At 37.1% G+C, this 18,599-nt stretch overlaps 1 protein-coding gene across 1 annotated transcript in view; it reads right to left on the reverse strand.

Moving 5' to 3' along the window:
* Positions 1-18,599, reverse strand: part of LOC131354883 (inactive dipeptidyl peptidase 10-like) — a 55,318-nt gene that overhangs the window by 9,728 nt on the left and 26,991 nt on the right. Inside the window, exons 8-20 of the mRNA XM_058392970.1 lie at positions 16,430-16,550; positions 13,668-13,822; positions 7,577-7,674; positions 7,324-7,447; positions 7,132-7,170; positions 6,934-7,041; positions 6,512-6,603; positions 4,725-4,772; positions 4,458-4,579; positions 3,520-3,567; positions 1,364-1,462; positions 1,137-1,206; positions 3-197 (exon numbers count right to left, since the gene is read on the reverse strand). Coding sequence (XP_058248953.1) covers positions 3-197; positions 1,137-1,206; positions 1,364-1,462; positions 3,520-3,567; positions 4,458-4,579; positions 4,725-4,772; positions 6,512-6,603; positions 6,934-7,041; positions 7,132-7,170; positions 7,324-7,447; positions 7,577-7,674; positions 13,668-13,822; positions 16,430-16,550 — 1,319 coding nt within the window. The remainder of the gene's footprint in view (positions 1-2; positions 198-1,136; positions 1,207-1,363; positions 1,463-3,519; positions 3,568-4,457; positions 4,580-4,724; positions 4,773-6,511; positions 6,604-6,933; positions 7,042-7,131; positions 7,171-7,323; positions 7,448-7,576; positions 7,675-13,667; positions 13,823-16,429; positions 16,551-18,599) is intronic.

The raw sequence follows: 18,599 nt of genomic DNA on the forward strand, positions 1-18,599 counted from the left end.
ACTCTAGAGCAGCGAGTTGATCCTGGAGATCCACCACACCTAGACCCTTGTGCACTTCCTGTAGAATCTTTTGTCCCTGGAAGCGGCTGCCTCTGCCGTCCAGACGAGCCACAATCACATTGTCTGAGCTCACCAGTACAGAGTCCCAGTCCAGATGGAATTGTTCACTCACCTGCTGACCACCAGGGGCACTGTCACTAAAACCAAAGGAGAAACTGCAAGTTGGTGTGCGTGTGTGTGTGTGTGCGTGTACGTGTGTGTGTATGTGCATGTGTGTGTGTGTGTGTATACCACACTATGCACAGACTGAAAGCAGACTGAACAAAGGTGTCATGAAATCAATAGCAGGTGATAGGTAATCAGTGATGTGCCAGGATCAATAAAGAGCTACCACAGTGTGTGTCAAGCTTCAGCAATACCATTGCTCTAATTGGACAGCATCTGAATGCTCCCACACACAATGATATAAAGCTGGTATTGGTAGTATGAGTATCTAGGTTCAAGATTATTGGATCAGTATCCATAAACTAAATATCAATGAGATTAAAAGAAAAAGGAACCTATATCCAAAGTGATTTATTTACAATTTAAAACAAAAATTACTAAAAACAAAAAGAAATTAATAAAAAAAAAAACACTTGGGCTAAGCTTAATCTATGTAATAAACAAGAGATAATGTGTGTAAAGGGTTGGAAAAGCTTACAAAAATGTTCTTTTTAATGTGGTACTGATTAGTGATTACATAATGGACTATTATCAGAGGTTCTATGTAATGGATTACACTATTTCACTAATATATTTGGTTTCATTTCAATCTTTTATTGTTTGTTTCATTTAATGGGTGCTTACTGAAATTGAAATGTTATTGAAACATTTTGTTAATGAGGTTTTTTTTTTCCTTTTTCGACCATAATACTGCAATCCCTATTATTTCTACAACTAATCAGTGTAGCCAATTACAAACTTTCTTTATAACTGTATTGGTTTTATTTTCTACTTTCTCTTTGTGTCTTTTAAATCTGATGCTGGCTTTGTTCGGTGTTCAAGCCCTTTCCCTTCTACACACAATAAGTGTTTGTGTGTATCTGTGAATGTGTGTAAGCAATGGTTAAATAGAGGATAACGGATGAACGTACAGTATGAAAAGCAGAGGATGCTGATTATTCTCATCAAAATCCACAGGGAAGCTGAGCTCCAGTCGCAGTGCTGCAAACACACAGCTCATTATAACAGCTATCACTACGAAACAAACATGCATTTCAGTGCCATCTTTGGTGTACTTTATACACAGTCACGTATTATCTAAAGAAAATCATTATGCGTGCATTGACCATTGTCAGTGTTGATGACAGTAATTTGTTACCATGGTTATTGGAGGATATGATTCTGATTTCTCTGTGGGGGATGTTTTTCTGTCTGAGCAAGTCTTTGAACTCCAGACCAGAATCTACAGTCATGTAACCTACAAAAACAAACAGAAACATTTAGGCTTAACAAATACTTACAAATCTTCTTCATGGGAGAAATTTAACAAACAGCGGTTTGTTTGGGACAGTGCTAGAAATCTGTCATAGAAAACATTAATAATGTTAATAATACAATTGGACATAAATCATTTGAGATATCCCATTATTTTTCTTATCTAACCAAACACTTATCTGCTGCATCTGCAGAATGCTGAACAATCAATTTTAATTTTTATTTCTAATGGAAAATAACCTAAGTACTCAAACTCACAGAAATCTCAGGGTAGTTGTTGGTCCATCAATAAATGATTGTGCAAAATGGAACCAGAATTCTTCACTAAAAGTCTTTGAAACTTACATTTAAAATTATAATTCAACATTTCAGAAGTGGAAAGGAATTGTGTACAGGGTCATTATCATGTCCTCTTAATTCCAGTGAAAGAAAACTACAAAGAAAGCTACGGTTTACAAAGAAATCCTATACATCTTTGTGCTTCCAACAGTTTGGGGAAGAACCGGATATAAGTGTGATGGTCAGTTGTCCACATACCTTTGGCCATATTGTTTGAGCTACACTATATAATTCCCCTGAATAGTAAAAAGCTACAAATTTCCTTTACATTTGAAACATAATTCATATATAAAAGTATTTGAATTTTATTTGCACAGAGCTTTTACGAATGGACGTTGTCAGAAAGCAGCACTACAGAAACATAAAATCAGGATTTAAATTTTCATTTATATATTTATCCCTAATGAACAAGCCAGAAGTGACTTTGGCAAAACTCCCAGACATGTTATTAGGAAAAAAGTCCCTGAAACAATCCTTAAGAGGAACCGGACTTAAAAGGGAACTAAAAAGAAAAGTGTACCATGGGAAATAAGTAATCACGCTTATTATCATCCACATCATATAATGTCTTATACTGTAACCTGAGGTAAAACACACACAGCATTTGAGTGTCTCACACCTACACACATGAGTCTTATATCGACTCTTCACTCAACATGGGTGGGGAAATAATAAATTATTCATTCAGTCAGTTCTGATGGCTATAATTCATGTTATTAATGTTTTTTTATTCCTTCATTTGAACATTGTAGGACTTCACTGCCACTTGTACAGAGTGTTTTTTTTCTGTTTGAATAACAATGTGAAGGCATGGGGGCATCATGCACAATTTGACAGCTGCCAATTTGACAATTCACACATCATTAGAATAGATTATGTTTATATCCATTTTGTTATGACATGTAACTCTCCGAAAAACATGATCAAATTTAAAATATATCACACACATCGTGCAGCTAGTTTTAGACATCTTTAGGCAGACTGACTTCATTTACAGCTGTGTTTAATAAACTGGCACACATATACATCTGGAGATACATACAAGAGAACAAAAAGTACAAGACAACCACAGTGCAATACAATAAGATTTGTAATGGCAGGATAATTTATAGTTACGCAGAACACAATGAGCAGCAGCAGCAGCAGCAGGATAAGCTGCATGGCAAACTGCGCAATGTTGAGAAGTTGAACAGAGTGACTGATGTGTGGTGTAGGCCACTGAATACTAAATGAAGGGCGCATTCTCTCTAGTTTTCAGATGAACTTTGTTTCAGTGGTTAATTTGCAGTTCAGCATACACACTGTGTTCATTCAGCATACACATTGTGATCCAAAATAGATCTCCAGGAATACATTGCCATAGGCCTGAAAAGCGACTATTATTCTCAACAGTAAGTGCTGTACCTATGCATTAGAGAAGGTCAGAATGTTCCCAAGCTATTTTATTCAGTGTTAGGTAAAAAATCAAGTGCAGTAATTATCAGGCTGAAAATCATGCCAGTAATTATCTGATCATTTGCAAGACATGTAATAATTTTATTTAATTCTGACATTACTGGCAATAAGCCCAGTGATGTAGAAGACAGCCGAAAAAGACAAAAAATCAATGAAAAGACAGAAAGTGCTCTCTAATTAGAGCTGTAATTATGGTTTAAATCATTTTATTCTTAGTGACAGTGTGTGGGTGTGTTTTATACTCACTGCTTATATTGGCAATCTGGTGCACAGTAGTTTTGGGAATACCAGGCCCTGGGGAAAGACAAAACATGAACACTTTAACCCACTCAGCAAAATAAATCACTTTAGGTATTTATGCTAGTTCATTTATAATTAATTATGGCCACACAGCCATGCTTCTCAACTGTGAGAATCTACTGAAAATTAGCACTAAATCACGACAATGTGCTGTTTCAGGTCTGATGAAATTAAAGAAGTGTTTTCTAACTCTATCACTATTTACTTCAACGCTATTCCCTTTACTGAGGAAACAACAGAAGCTTGTTTACTTCACTCTTAAAATATTGGAAGTCTAAGTTAAGTTGATTGGTAAACAGACATTTCCGTGGAACACAAATTTTTGTTTCAGATGAACTCTACTTAAAATACCAATTACTGAACACTGAAATGAAACAACTTTGAATTCATGGAGGTTTATTTCGAATAAATAAGCACAGATGTTTACTTTCAAGAACCACAGTATTTTCATGCATGGTTAATTCATACTCTCATTTCCACCTAGGGACAATTTATTAGAGCCAGCATGTTTCTGAGAGGTTGGAGGAAACCAAAAAAACCAAAAGCAAGCTCAGACTTGAACCAGGGAACCTGATGCTGTGAAGTAGATGGTGTTAAAGTTTTATTTTTATGATTCCTTTTAATATTTAACTCATTTTCCAGTGGAGACACCCTGGTTTTTATATTCACACTCATATATGCTCTTAGACTTTCATTACAAGCGATTTGGTCCACAGATCATGGATGTTACACAGGGAGTAAACTTGATTTAACTTCCAGCTAACTTGAAGCAGCACTGTGTGTCAATTTTCTTCTAAGTTTAGAAAATGCTTAATTTACAACTTATTGAAACCCCCAGTTAAAATAGAGAGCTGTGTACAATATGTTGATGAAGAGAGGTGAACCTGCACAGTGCAGCAGTACTGATTGTAAATCCGGGCTCAGCATTGCATCATAATATGAGCAGTGAGTTTTGAACAGGGAACAGGTCAAACACTCGCGATGAAGCAGATCCACTGTCCTCACCCTAGGTACACAAGATAAAACATTAGACATGTCCTTATGCAGCTACTGTACAAGCTGGTCAAATGGTAGAGTAGATCTGTGAAAACATGACTACCCTGATAGAGTCCTTACTAATCGCATGCAGAAGAGAATTCTCCTCAACTCACCTGTACAGGTGTCTTTGTGAGACTCCATCCTCTGTGCTGATATAATACCTACATAGAAACAAGAATGACTCTGAGGCCAATCAGGAAATTGACATTTTCATCCAAAAACCTAACAGTGCAGGCAATAAAAAACGAATTATTTCGGACTTTCATCAAATACTGTTATGCAACATTTATTCTAATTAGGGAATAAAACTTAGAGAAGATGGACTAAGATGAAATTTTTTCATCCTGCCACAATTTATTTCAGAAAATTAGTTTTGATCATTATTTTTCCACATATTTTTCAGCACACATTAAATTGGTATTTGTAATACTTGGGCCTTTTAGTCAAATGCATTTCATTTTTATTAAAAAAAGCCAGGTATACAAAAACCCCTCGGGTTTGTTTAAGAGTGTGTAAAGAAGAGATGGATGGGTGGATGGATGGATGGATTTGGGTGGGTGGATGGATGGGTGGATGGATTTGGGTGGGTGGATGGATGGGTGGATGGATTTGGGTGGGTGGATGGATGGACAAGTTCTTTCACTATATTTATAAAGAGAAATTGTGAAGATTCAGATCTGAAGTGTTTTATGTTGATAACCAAAATTATAGAAAATATTACTTTTGAACAAAATCATTTCCTTTATGTCAGAGGTAGAAAAAAACAGTAAGTCTAGTCTGGCAGAAAACTGTGTCTTGGTCTCTTAAACTGGTATTTTGAGAAGAAATTTAGTAAACGTAAACATAGACTCTGCACTGAGAATGGCAAATATCCCAGAGAGCAACAGAAATTCAGAATTATGATTCATATTCAATTACAGTTAGGGTCTCAGAGGAGTTGAGGTGATTTCCATCTTATATTTTATATCTTATATTTGGAGGCGATTTACATCTTATATTTTCTTATAATACAGCAGAGTGGAGTGGAATTTTATTCCACTCTTCCTTGCAAAAATGCTTCAGATCTATCAAACTGTGAGGGGATTTCCTTTGCACAGCCCTCTTCAAGTCATTCACGGGTTTTTCGATAAGATTTAGATCTGGCCTCTGACTGGGCAATTGCAAAACACTGATCTTCTTCTGAAGATATTCTTTAGTTAACTTGGGTTTGCGCTTTGAGTTATCGTACTGGAAGGTTAAAAATTTTCTTCATCCTCAGCTGCCTAAGAGAAGCCTGCATATTTTGTGCAGCAAAAAAAGATTGGTCTTTGGAGCTATTCAAGATTCTCTCTATCTAGAGTGGAGCAGTCCCAGTTGAATAGAAGCAGCCCCATAGCATTATGCTGCCAGCACCATGCTTCAGCATGGTATGGTTATGGTATTCCATGGGTGATAATCTATCTTGGTCTTATGCCAAAAATACGTTTTAGAATTCTGCCCAAAAAGTTCTACCTCAGTCTCATCAGACCATAACACATTTAGCTACATGCTTTAGGTGATTTATTTATTTATTTTTTATGTGATTAACAATACTAACAATACTTGCCAGATATGTATGGATGTCAAGAAAATCATCCAGAAACTGCTGGTTAGGGTTCATCAGAATCACTTCATTGATGACTGAATCACTTCATTATGATAATTACTTTTGAACATGTGATGAAATGGAACTGCATATTCTAGACACTCTTTTCTTTTCCATTTGTTTTTCACTTGAATTTTGTTGGTTGCTATAACATATTAAACACTGAAAAAGATCTGACATGATCTATCTTGGTTTGACTTCACTGAAACCTGCCATTCTCTAGGGATGTATAGACTTTTATATCCACTGTATACAGTATGTTTATATGAGACTCACACTGCATTCAGGCTCTCATCATATGCTAGTATCTCAGTGACCTCCCAGTTGCCAGATGTCAGGTGTCGTACACTGACCTCCCCATCACTTTGCTGAGCATCAGAAAAGAAAGCAGAGGACAGAGGTCACACAAATATTGATTCTCTGTATGTATGAACCCACTCTATGTCTGAGTTTTGTCATTTTGTAGACACATATAAAAGGGAGTACAGAATTATGATAACCCATAATGCACTATGTCTAAACAATGAACCGGAGAATGCATGCTGTGGTAGGAATATGATGTGGAGAACTATACAAGAGCTAGCTATAAAAGAGCCAGATTATGTCTTTCATCTGTGTACATTTTGTTAAGGTAAAACTATAAATATTGTTAATATTTTGTAATCAATATTGAATCACAAAAAGTTTTAACCATGTACCTGCTCTGACATCATGGTGAGGTGGCGGAAAGACCCCTGGCTGCCATGCTTTATGGGTAAAGTAATAAAGAACGTAGCTCCATCTTTCGAGAACACAGGTTCCTCATTCTGCACCATTCACACAGAAGAGCAGAAATTACTCCACCCATAAATAATATAAGTATATTGTGGAAGCTAAGAAAAAAAAAGTTTGATTACCTGACAGTCAATCCACTTGTCTGATGTCATCACATGCTTCTATATAGAGAACAAACCAAACGAAAGACTTATAGTTGGTGGAAAACAAAAGCTCTTTGTCCACATGTAGTATGCGCATGCAGCTTTGCATGTGCATTGATCAGGAAGAGCCGTCATCTTAGTGTGTGTGAAGCCATGTCAGAGATCACTCACCCGTTCACACTTTCCGGTGTGTGTGTAGCAGAGTGTGAGAATGGATGTGTTTTGAGCTCTGTTAAGCCAGCGCACAGTCACACGTTCCTCGTTCACCCATCGCACCATGCTTATGTAGTACTCACTGCCAATAAAATGGCACCAACACAAACATGTTTACGAGTAGCAGCAACATGGCACTTATTTCAGCACAATTAACCATGATCAGAAAATATAAGGCAATTTATGTTCTTTTGTTCTCTGTGTGCGGTACCTTTTTTCCAGACTACTAGGAGGCAGAAGCTCAACAGTGGGAGATGAGCCATTCAGAGTAACCACATTCAGCTTCACTGTAGGGTTTACTTGACCAACCTGACACACACCCCCCCCCCACACACACACACAAACACCCCCCCCCCCCCACACACACACATTTGTCTATTTTCGAGTACTTTTTCCATTTTCAGCTTTCTAAATAAAAGCTGCAATTATTGTAAAAATAAATAAATAAATAAATAAATAAATAAATAAATAAATAAATAAATAAAAGGCAGGTTGTCTTGTAGGGAACCAGGCAAATGTGCCCACAAGATCAAAAGTGTCAGATACCCTTACGGATACATTTCATGTCCACCAAGACATAACCAATTGGTAATAAGATTTACTATTCTAATGCATTTCAATATTAATGAACCTATAAAATTTTACAGCCTCTGACAAATGGCTTCGTACACTATATATGTGCTTATATAACAGCACAGTTCAATTCTCAAAGGTGTGAATTAATTTTCTATAACAGCATGACTCCTGGCTGTGACATAAACCAGGAAGTAGATAAATAGCTTCATATTAACCCTTGTGTTAAGGGTCAAAAATTACCTGCCACTATGTTTAATAGCAGAGAAAATGAGTAGTATCCAGTGATTGAATGCAGTCATTCTGCACTGTGTAGAGGGAAAACTCAGATATTCACAAAGTTTGTGATGGATGGCACGTTGTTTCTTCCTGCAATATAGATTTTGGGTTTAAAATCCAATTACACTGCTTTAATTTAGGGATTTAGTGAAGGCAGGTCATTTTTGACCCTTAGGAGAAGAAGAGTATACATAATATAAAGACTGCACAAGGGTTGATGCACTTGTTCTAATACATTATCATTCCAATAGAAGCAGCTCATTCACAGGGACTGTTATCTCAGACGCTCCACATAATCTAACACCAATAATAAACAAATTATAATGTGTTTTTGTTTACCAAAGAAAAACACATTTGTTGATGAGAAGTTTTCTGTTTATGCCAAATTTATGGAACAAATCTTGAGGATCAGCACATTGTAAAAGTCAGAGTTTTCACAACCGAGAAGTTTGTGCTGTCACATTTCTTAGTGAGATGACGTGTTTTTTTTTGTCTTATGAACTTCAAGAGAGAATAAAAGAGAGGCTGTTGAGTAAATGGCTTTAACTTGGGTCATGGACATTACACAACCTTGTTGCACAGCACACCGGCATGTATTCTTTTTATATAACAGCATGGTATATATGTATTATTCCTTACTCATTACATAAGGTATATATCAGATTCTAAATCTCTATCAGAACACCAATGGAGATTTAGCCATAGAAGAATAAGGATTCTAGTGATTGGCTAATGGCTAACTTGTTTACTGCTTGAAGAATTTTTTATTAATTTGCTTTTTTATATATTGACTTAGAAATTGTATCCATAATTTAAATGATTTGTGAAAATACTGTATAGAAGTGATAAAAAAGAAAACCCCCGAAAGATCGTTTGTCCAAAAAAAGACGTTTATGGGATTATGTTCCAATTTCTCACCTTCCAACCTTCAATATATATATATATATATATATATATATATATATATATATATATATATATATATATATATATATATATATATATAAACAGCTGTGAAATTAACACACTTGCACAATGTATGCTTCTAAGTATCTCAGATTACTCTACTTATCCCCTACAGGTGTTCAACAGTCTGGCAACAGTTCATATAATTAGTTAGGTACTGTGTACATAATATGCATATGAATGCAGTAATGCAGCAGCTGAGGCTTGGACTCTCAGCCAAATCCTTTCAGACCTTTCACAGACTTCACAGAGAGAGCTAATAGGAACAGAGCGACAAAAGCGGGGGAAATGTGGCAGACTGTAAGCTGTGCCCTTTACTGTCTTAAAGAGCATGGTGCAGGATTCAGTTATATGCTGAATCTCATTTAAAGTACTCTGATGTTCATATGGTCCATAAACTGAAAGACATAACCATCACCATAACTGTAATATCTAGAAACATATCTAGAAATATATATATATATATATATATATATAAATATATATATATATATATATATATATATATATAAATATATAGAAATATATATATACACATTTTCTATTATCTCTCTCTTTTTATTAATGCCATCGTCTGACAGCTACATTCAGTCCTGAAGCTATTCTTCATGTAGAATGTGTTTGTGTGTGTGTGTCTGTGTGTGTGTAATGTAGTTTTTGTAGTCCTATGTCCTATTAGTCTGCAGCACTGTCATTATGTGTGACTCTGTGTCTAAGAATGTTTCTGTCTTTTTTTTTTTTTAAAAAAAAGCTTCTTCTGGAGGTCTGTAGCGATTGACTCTGCAGAAAGTTGGCGACCTCTTCACACTATGCGCCTCAGCATCCGCTGACCCCGCTCCGTCAGTTTACGTGGCCTACCACTTCGTGGCTGAGTTGCTGTCGTTCCCAAACACTTCCACGTTCTTATAATACAGCTGACAGTTGACTGTGGAATATTTAGGAGCAAGGAAATTTCACGACTGGATTTGTTGCACAGGTGGCATCCTATCACAGTTCCACGCTGGAATTCACTGAGCTCCTGAGAGCGACCCATTCTTTCACAAATGTTTGTAAAAACAGTCTGCATGCCTAGGTGCTTGATTTTATACACCTGTGGCCATGGAAGTGACTGGAACACCTGATTCTGATTATTTGGATGGGTGAGCGAATACTTTTGGCAATATAGTATATATATATATATATATATATATATATATATATATATATATGTGTGTGTTTGTGTGTGTGCCATAATTATGATTGCTTTAATTGATTTTTGTGCCCTTGGACTAAAAAGCATATTTATTCTGAATTAATCCCATCTGCCTGTCCAAACTAAACATGAAATTTATATACACTCTGAATATGCAAATGTGCCTTTATGGGTCAGAGCTATTCAAGCACATGAAGTCTGGAGCTGTATGAATAAAACAGGAGTTTTACTCAGCTGAATGAGGAAGGATGTACATTATTAACCTCTTACTTAACAGTGGTGGAAGGTGGGCTTTGGACTTGCCTGCCTGCTGTAAGGAAAGCAGATTTCATCTAAGCTTTAACTTCCCACTACTCTTTTGATTTTCTGGCATTAACAGAGACCTGTATATGTACAGTATATCTCCATAGAACTCTGCTACAGTGATTGCTCTGTCCTTTGCTTATGCTTTCTCTCACACACCACGAGAAACAATCAGAAGTGGTACAGGTCTTTTGTTGTCATGGAGATGGATTTTCACACCTTTCACCATGTCTCATCTAACCTTCATTTGCATTCCATGCAGTTACAGTTACATGTCCAATCAACCTTCTCATCATCATCATCTAACATACTTCTGGTCGCCTAGGAGGCTTTCTGTAAAGAACAGACATGCTCCTCAGTCTTTTCCCTACTAACATCACCCCCTGACAGTCCTAGGCTATTTCAACCTCCCCTCTGAAAATTCTCTTGTCTTTTGCCTCTTCTGCATTCCTTCTCCTTGACTTTCAACAGCTGCCCTCCCATGCACAAGAGAGGAAATGCCCTGGATCTGGTTTTCACTCATACTCACCCCACATCTCATCTCCAATCGTCTCCTAGTATCCTTCATAATCACTCTCCCTATTCTGCTTAAAACCAACTACCAGCATTTCTCTCTAACCAGTCAAAACCTCCAATCTATCTCCCCTTTCTTGGTAGCTTCCTGCACCCTTTCATCTCTTCCTGACTCTGACTCCTCAACTCAACTATGGACCTCCTATGTTCTCTGTCAACTAAACCCAGGAACCCAGGAGTTCTTGCCCTGCTCCTTGGCTTTCAGACATGTTGCGCAGGAATTGGAGAGAACTAATACTAACAGAGAAAAAGTGGAGGAAATCAATACTCAACAATACTCTCCAGTACAAATTCTCCTCGGAAGTGACTTCTGATAAAACTGCCCTCTTGAAAACTTGAAGCTTCTGCACAAGATCCTCGTGAGCTCCACAACATTTTCTTTTCACTACCCAACCCTATGGCTCGCCCTGCATTGTCCTTCCTGACTGCTGAAAACTTTGTCTCCTTTTATGACAAGAAGATTGAGATAATCTGCCAGACCAACCCCGACTACCCCTACATTACACGATCAGGATTCCCCTTCTCCTTCACTAGCAAATTTTTCACAAGTCATTCTGTCCTTCCACCTGCCCAATGGATCCAATCCCCTCCACAATGCTTCACACCCTTCCACAAGGCCTCCTGCTCTTCATCCCTAAAATCATCAGTGGTTCCATACCAAGTACCAAGTACCTTCAAAAGAGCAGGGGTTATTCCCAACCTTAAGAAACCTGCTCTGGATCCCTTAGACATCCCTTAGACATCCCTCAGCAACTACAAACCGGTATCACTTGCCTTTCTTTCTAAGATCCTTGAACACACTCTTTACAATCAACTTCAACAAATCTCTTTACCTCTCACAGAACATTCTCCAAGATCCCAGTGGCACATTCCACAGAGACTGCCCTTTGGCTATCATTAAGAAATACATGCCGCTAGATCAACCAAACTATAATCTATCCTCCTTCACTTTTCAGCAGCGTCTGACATGGTCATCCACAAGAATCTCTTGTCCACCCTCAAAATTCTTGGAATTCATGGAATAGCATGGCTATGTTTACCTTCCTAACTGGAAGGCCATTCATATCAGGTCCCATAAAGGGATCAGCACCTACTCCATCTACACTGGTATCCCAAAAGGCACAGCACTTGGGCCTCTATTTTACTACATCTATAACTGCTCTGTTGGTGAAGTTATGTCCTCTAATGGGTTTTTACCATTGCTATGCTGATGACACACAACTCAAATTCTCCTTCTCTCCACCAGACACCACTGTTTCTGTTCAGATCTCAGCAAAACCAAACTGCTGGTCATACCAGGAAATTTATCTACATGTCAGGATTTTCCCTGGACAACTCGCTGATATCCCCTTCGTCCACTTTGTTCACAACCGTGAATAATCAACTGTCCTTTTCTAATCTGAAAGTGTCTCCTTAACGATATAAGAATGATTCTGTCATTTTTATCCACACAGACCACTCAGGTGCTTCAGTCTTTTATGTGTCATGTGTATGTAAATAGAAATCTTACTCCTGGAAGCTTTGTGAGGAAATTCAGTGTATGAGTGTATCAGTAGGCTTAAAGATCATTAAATGGAATAAATAATTTCTTGAAATGAAATGAATGCTCAAATCAGTTTGTTTGTTTTTTTTAGATTGGTTGCTTGTTTGCTTGTAGTATGGCTATATTTAGACTATAATGAGTTGAATTAGCACTGAGAAAATGGGAAATACAAGTAAAACAACATAGAGCACAACCAACAAAACTATAATATTTTAACAGTGGACTTTGTCACAAAGCAGCTTTACAGAATTCCAGATCTAAAAAATCTAAATTGAAATTTAACAATTATTTATAATGAGCAAGCCAGAGGAGACCGTGGCAAGGAAAAACTCCCTGAGATGAAAAGAGAAAGAAGAAGAGGAACCAGACTCAAAAGGGAATCAATCCTCTTCTGGGTGACACCGGATAGTGCCATTAAAATATCATCACACAAGTAAAATGCTAGTCCACTCTAAAATGTGACAGCTTGTGGAGTATTTTCTCACACTGTTCATTTTATATAAGCCTCAAATAAAAATAATTAGTTAATAATAATTAGTTCCTCATATACAAAGCTCTCAATAATCTTGTGTTCTACAGCATCTGTATACACACACATACCTACACAAACACACTTTTGAGTTTGAATAGCTAGTGATGTTGAGTAGCCAAATACAGACAGAGGGAGAAACTCCCCCAGTCAATTTAGGATTGGACCCCAGGCTCTGAAGTTATGTGACAGCAACAGTATCTCCTATGCCAATATGCTACTATGGTTTACTTACTGGATCAGCATATATCTGGTTATGTTTTGAGATATATTACACAAATACCTAAAAATAATTAGATATTAGCCCTTTTAATGGTGTGGACATGAATGTGTGAGGTATGTACCTTCGGGTAGGGGTAGCGTATTCCCCATGGGTAGAAAGCCCCAGTAAAGCGTGGCAGCAGCATGTTTGGTACGAGAGTGTCGTTGATGGTGAGGAATGCAAGGCTGGATCCAGAAGAAGACCACCAATGAGCTATTGGTGAGTGCAGCACCTCCTCTAAAAGCCAAGCCAATACAAAGTAAACCACAAACACCTGAATTAGTTTCCATTCATTTCTATTTAAACAGTCTACATTTAATGTTTACTATATATGATATTTTAAAATTTACATTATATTTTAAGCTGTACTTTTGTAGACATACTTAAAAGTACAATGCATAGTGATCAGTGAGATGGGGGAGAATGAAATAAGCTGTTCTGACAATTCTGTTGTATTAATTCACAGTCAGGACTAGGTCAGGAACAACAGGTATGAACTGGTAAGATATTCATACATATACGTCATACACCAAATCAAATATGTCACCCTGATTCAGGTGAACGACATTTCACCTGGGCAGATGTGGTAGCTTAGTGGTAAAGGTTTGGACTTTTGATAGGAAGGTTGTGAGTTTGTATCCCAGGTCCACCAAGCTGCCACTGCCTGGCCCTTGTGCAAGGCCCTTAACCCTCAATTGTATAAAAAATGAGAGGAAATGTAAGTTGCTCTGGATAAGGGTGTCTATCAAATGCCTGAAATGTAAATTTGGCTATATGATGACTGGCAGAAGGCACAGACAATTAGAAGAATGAGAGAAGCACTGGATTGTTTCTTTGTACAAAATGAACTCTGTTATAGTTAAACACTATAAAGCATTTGTTCTTATAGCACTTGTGTAAAGCTGACAGGAATATGTTCAGGGTCATAGAACACCTGGGGCATGTCCCAAACCACATTCTACCCTACTAAATACTGTCCTTTAGTGTGCTACCTCTGGCGTCAACTCTATTATGCATTCCAAATAAATACAGTTTTAGACACAACAGTGAGTTCTCATTGAATATGTATTACTTGCAGCCATCAAGAATAATCTGAATGATGTACAATGCTTATTAAATACTTTTCTTTTGCATGGAACAGGCAAGAGTGATCCAAAATATTAAGTCCTGCAGTAATAAGAATGTTACTTAAGTAATCTACTTACATGTAGATTATAGATAGATAGACATAGATAGATAGATAGATAGATAGATAGATAGATAGATAGATAGATAGATAGATAGATAGATAGATAGATAGATAGATAGACAGACAGACAGACAGACAGATAGATAGATAGATAGATAGATAGATAGATAGATAGATAGATAGATAGATAGATAGATAGATAGATAGATAGACAGACTGAGACCACGCTGAACAAATTTGGGATTTCTGTTATATTTAAAACTAAAATGAGAAAGTACAGGAACCTTGGCATACGAATGCCCTTCCTTGGGAATTTTTGCCTTAAGAATTGCATTTTTTTTTTTTTTGGACAGATTGGTGGTGTGGGTGGACTGTTCTTTTTTTAACCCAAGCTTGGCGGCACAACTTCCTATGAGGACCCTTGACATGAAATGCTTGGCTTGGGTCAGTTCTTTGTAAGCAGCCATACAGTTTACCTACGCTTCATACTGGTAATATTGATAATATTTTCAGGTGGCTGGAATGAATTATCAGCATCTAAATGATTTCTTATGGGACAGTTTGTTTTGCAATACAAATGTTCACCTTAAGAACTCTCCTCCAGAAGGAATTAAATTCATTTGCTGAGGTTTTATGTTAACTCCTTTGTACAAAAGGTCAGATTTTCAGTGAGTCTTATCTCTTCTACTGAAGCACGTGTTCAGACGACACACTGATGGATTTGATCTAACATGGTTCATTGGGTTTTCCACAAACTTGTTGAGTCTGTCAGCTCAAGTGCTTTAATGTCATTAAAGACATTAAAAGTATTAAAAATAGAGGCATACCAAATACTAACAAATTATGAAATTCATGTAAAAATGATACTTCTCAGTTATTGCATGCCTATTGAATGCCTTTTACTTTCTCTCCCTTCAGGGATCTCTATTGACATTGCGAGATCAAATCCATTATAGACCACACAAAGAGATTTGAACTTCTTCCACATACAACCACAAACATGGCCTTATTAACCTAATTGACATTACATGTGCACTGCTGCTTCACAGCTGAATCGGTGCAATCATAAGCAGTTCAGGTAATTATAGTTAAATAGAGAGAATTGCCCTCGATAATGAAAAATATAGATCACGGCTGAAAACAGCACCATATTGCAGCACTGCTGGAGTGCAATCTGTCCAACAGCACGGCGTCCGCACAGCGAACACTTTAAATATATTCATCTCAGTTGGTGTGAAAAATTGACGTGAAACATCACATACAAAAAGTTATTTATTTTATCGTTAAATCTAACCAGATAAGCAGAATATACTTAATCAGTTCATCATAAAACAAGTATATTTGCGAATCTCTATCTATGTATTTGTAAGCTTATTAATTTGTTTATGCAGTCATTACATAAAATCTTATAAAATGTACTAAGTCTGACTGAATCCTAATGTAGGACTGTTTGAAAGACCTAACTAAGTGATGTTTGTTACCATGGTTACATAAAACTGCCCCTCTGAAACCTTAATGAAACCTTGAGCTTTATACGAGCACGGAAATTTGACATGAAATGTCAAAATGTCAAAGTTAATATTGTCGAATACGTATAGACATCTGTAATATCATGTTGATTTGAAATATGAACGGTTACGTGTTTGTCTTTTTACCCTCGTAGAGCCAGTCAGGAATCCCATTGAACACTAATCCCTCTTGTCCTGATGATGTCAATCTGAGAGAACTGCTTTTTACATCCGGCTTGTAATAGATGTTATTTTCAAAGATATAAATCTGAGAGACAGACACAGAAACACACAGAGAGGCAATTTTACATGTCAAATTGCAGGAAATGTCACTATTTATTCAACGATGTGTTCAAATTGCCTACAAGGCAAACTTCAGTGGATGAATCTTTCTCTCTTTTATTTTAGCAGGTCTTCTAGACTTCTACAGAAATGATGCAACAAAAGATTTTAGGAGGAAATTGCAGAGTGCTTTTAATGGCGAGCCAAATGTCAAGAAATAGGTAGGTAGAATTAATGTGTACACAATCAAAATTAATAATCCAGAAACAGTTAGAAAAGGCTTTAGTAATGCTTTTATTTTGATAATCCACTTCGGATAGACACACTATAAACCACTGAGAGCATGAGTATAGAGTCTTATCCAGAAAGGGCTGTTGTGGGAGCCTTCATCCCAGCCAAACAGAAGCCCCTTGATCTATAGAGCAGCCTATTAACTCATTCTCAACAACATACCATAACATTTATTTTAACTGATACAGTTTAAGAAATGAATCAATGTGGTCCACATGAACTGAATTGGAACGTGTGGATATATGGGAGGAGAATCCACTAAACATCAATAGCTATAAACAAAGATCTTACAAATAAAGTGAAAGCAAAAGAGACAAGATGACGGTCTATAGAGTAAGAATATGTCATTGACAAAACATCAACAACCATTAACTGTTAACATAGTGCTTAGAAGTAGATGACAGTCTGATTGATTGAAGTCATCTGACAGGTTATTGACAGTCTATGGATCATTTGTTGACTGTTTGTAAAGTGTCGTCTGAATAAAACATGTAGTGTGATCGAGAGTTTGAGTTACAGAACATTCCTAATATCCATTTCAAGTTGTTTGCTAAAAACGCTTTGGAATCCTGGCAATAATACAAATAATAACGGAAATGCATCACAATGATTATTATTTAACCTTATAAATATAGCCATTGTCACAGCCCAGCAATCCACAAATTTCACTTCCCTGCAAGCACAGCTGCCTACATACACAGCCACGATGAACTACACTCCCCAGGACACACACTCACTTGCCTGCTGTCAGTCGACAAGCTACTGAGTGAACACACCTGTGTGTTCACTCAGCCTCACACACACATCACCCTTTAAACAAAAACTTTCATTCACTCATTCTTGGCGATGTTAACACTCGGTTTATTCTCTGTTTCCGATAATACAAAGCCTTGTTTACAGTTTATTTGACCCAGCTTCTGTTTCTAGTTATCGTTTTTACTGCCTTGCCCTATTTGTTCTGTTTGTTGCTGACCTGTGCCTGTTATTCTGACCTTGCCTGCTGTTTTGGATTGTTTGCTATCTGTTTCATTAGAGATGCTTCACCTATATTAGCATTTGTCTCAGCTCTTCTTCTTTTTTAAAACAGCCACATAAATTTGACATTTCTATATTTATCCACTTACCTTTAATCACCAGACCATTTTACCTTTTCTGTTTTTACCCACTCTATACTCATCCAGTGTATAACCATTCTCCCTATAATCACCTACTCTACAGCCTCTCACTTCTCACATAATCACTCTTTCTGTATTTTTTACAGTGAACTCTATCACCGGCTTCTTTATGGCAAATGTCTCTGAGTAGCTAGTTAATGCACGAAAGGTCCATAATGCAACCCTACTCCATAAAAAATTGTTATATAAAACTAAGTTATATAAGATAGAAGTCAGTAGAGCAAACATGTCACCCAGCTTAAAGAAGTGAGTTCAAGTGTAAATCGTCTGGCAGTTGATTTTATCCAACCGAGATAGGATACAATCCACACCCACAGCTCAGCAGTTTTAATGGCTCTGACCAAGGGACCAACAGTAACTGTCTGTTGATCTGGATGACTTTAGGACTTAACCTCATAAACGTCCAGTTGCAAGCTCAGGACCTAATTAGCTAACAAGGCAATGTCACTCGTGGCAAGTTTTTACTTGTGTAAAGTCATGAGCACTTCAAACATACCTCACTAGGAAACATTATTTACAAGCGTAACAAAGTATAGGTAGAAGATCATAGAGGAGGAGGTGCCTGATTA

Source organism: Hemibagrus wyckioides, linkage group LG06, assembly GCF_019097595.1.
Source record: "Hemibagrus wyckioides isolate EC202008001 linkage group LG06, SWU_Hwy_1.0, whole genome shotgun sequence".
Classification (NCBI taxonomy): Eukaryota; Metazoa; Chordata; class Actinopteri; order Siluriformes; family Bagridae; genus Hemibagrus; species Hemibagrus wyckioides.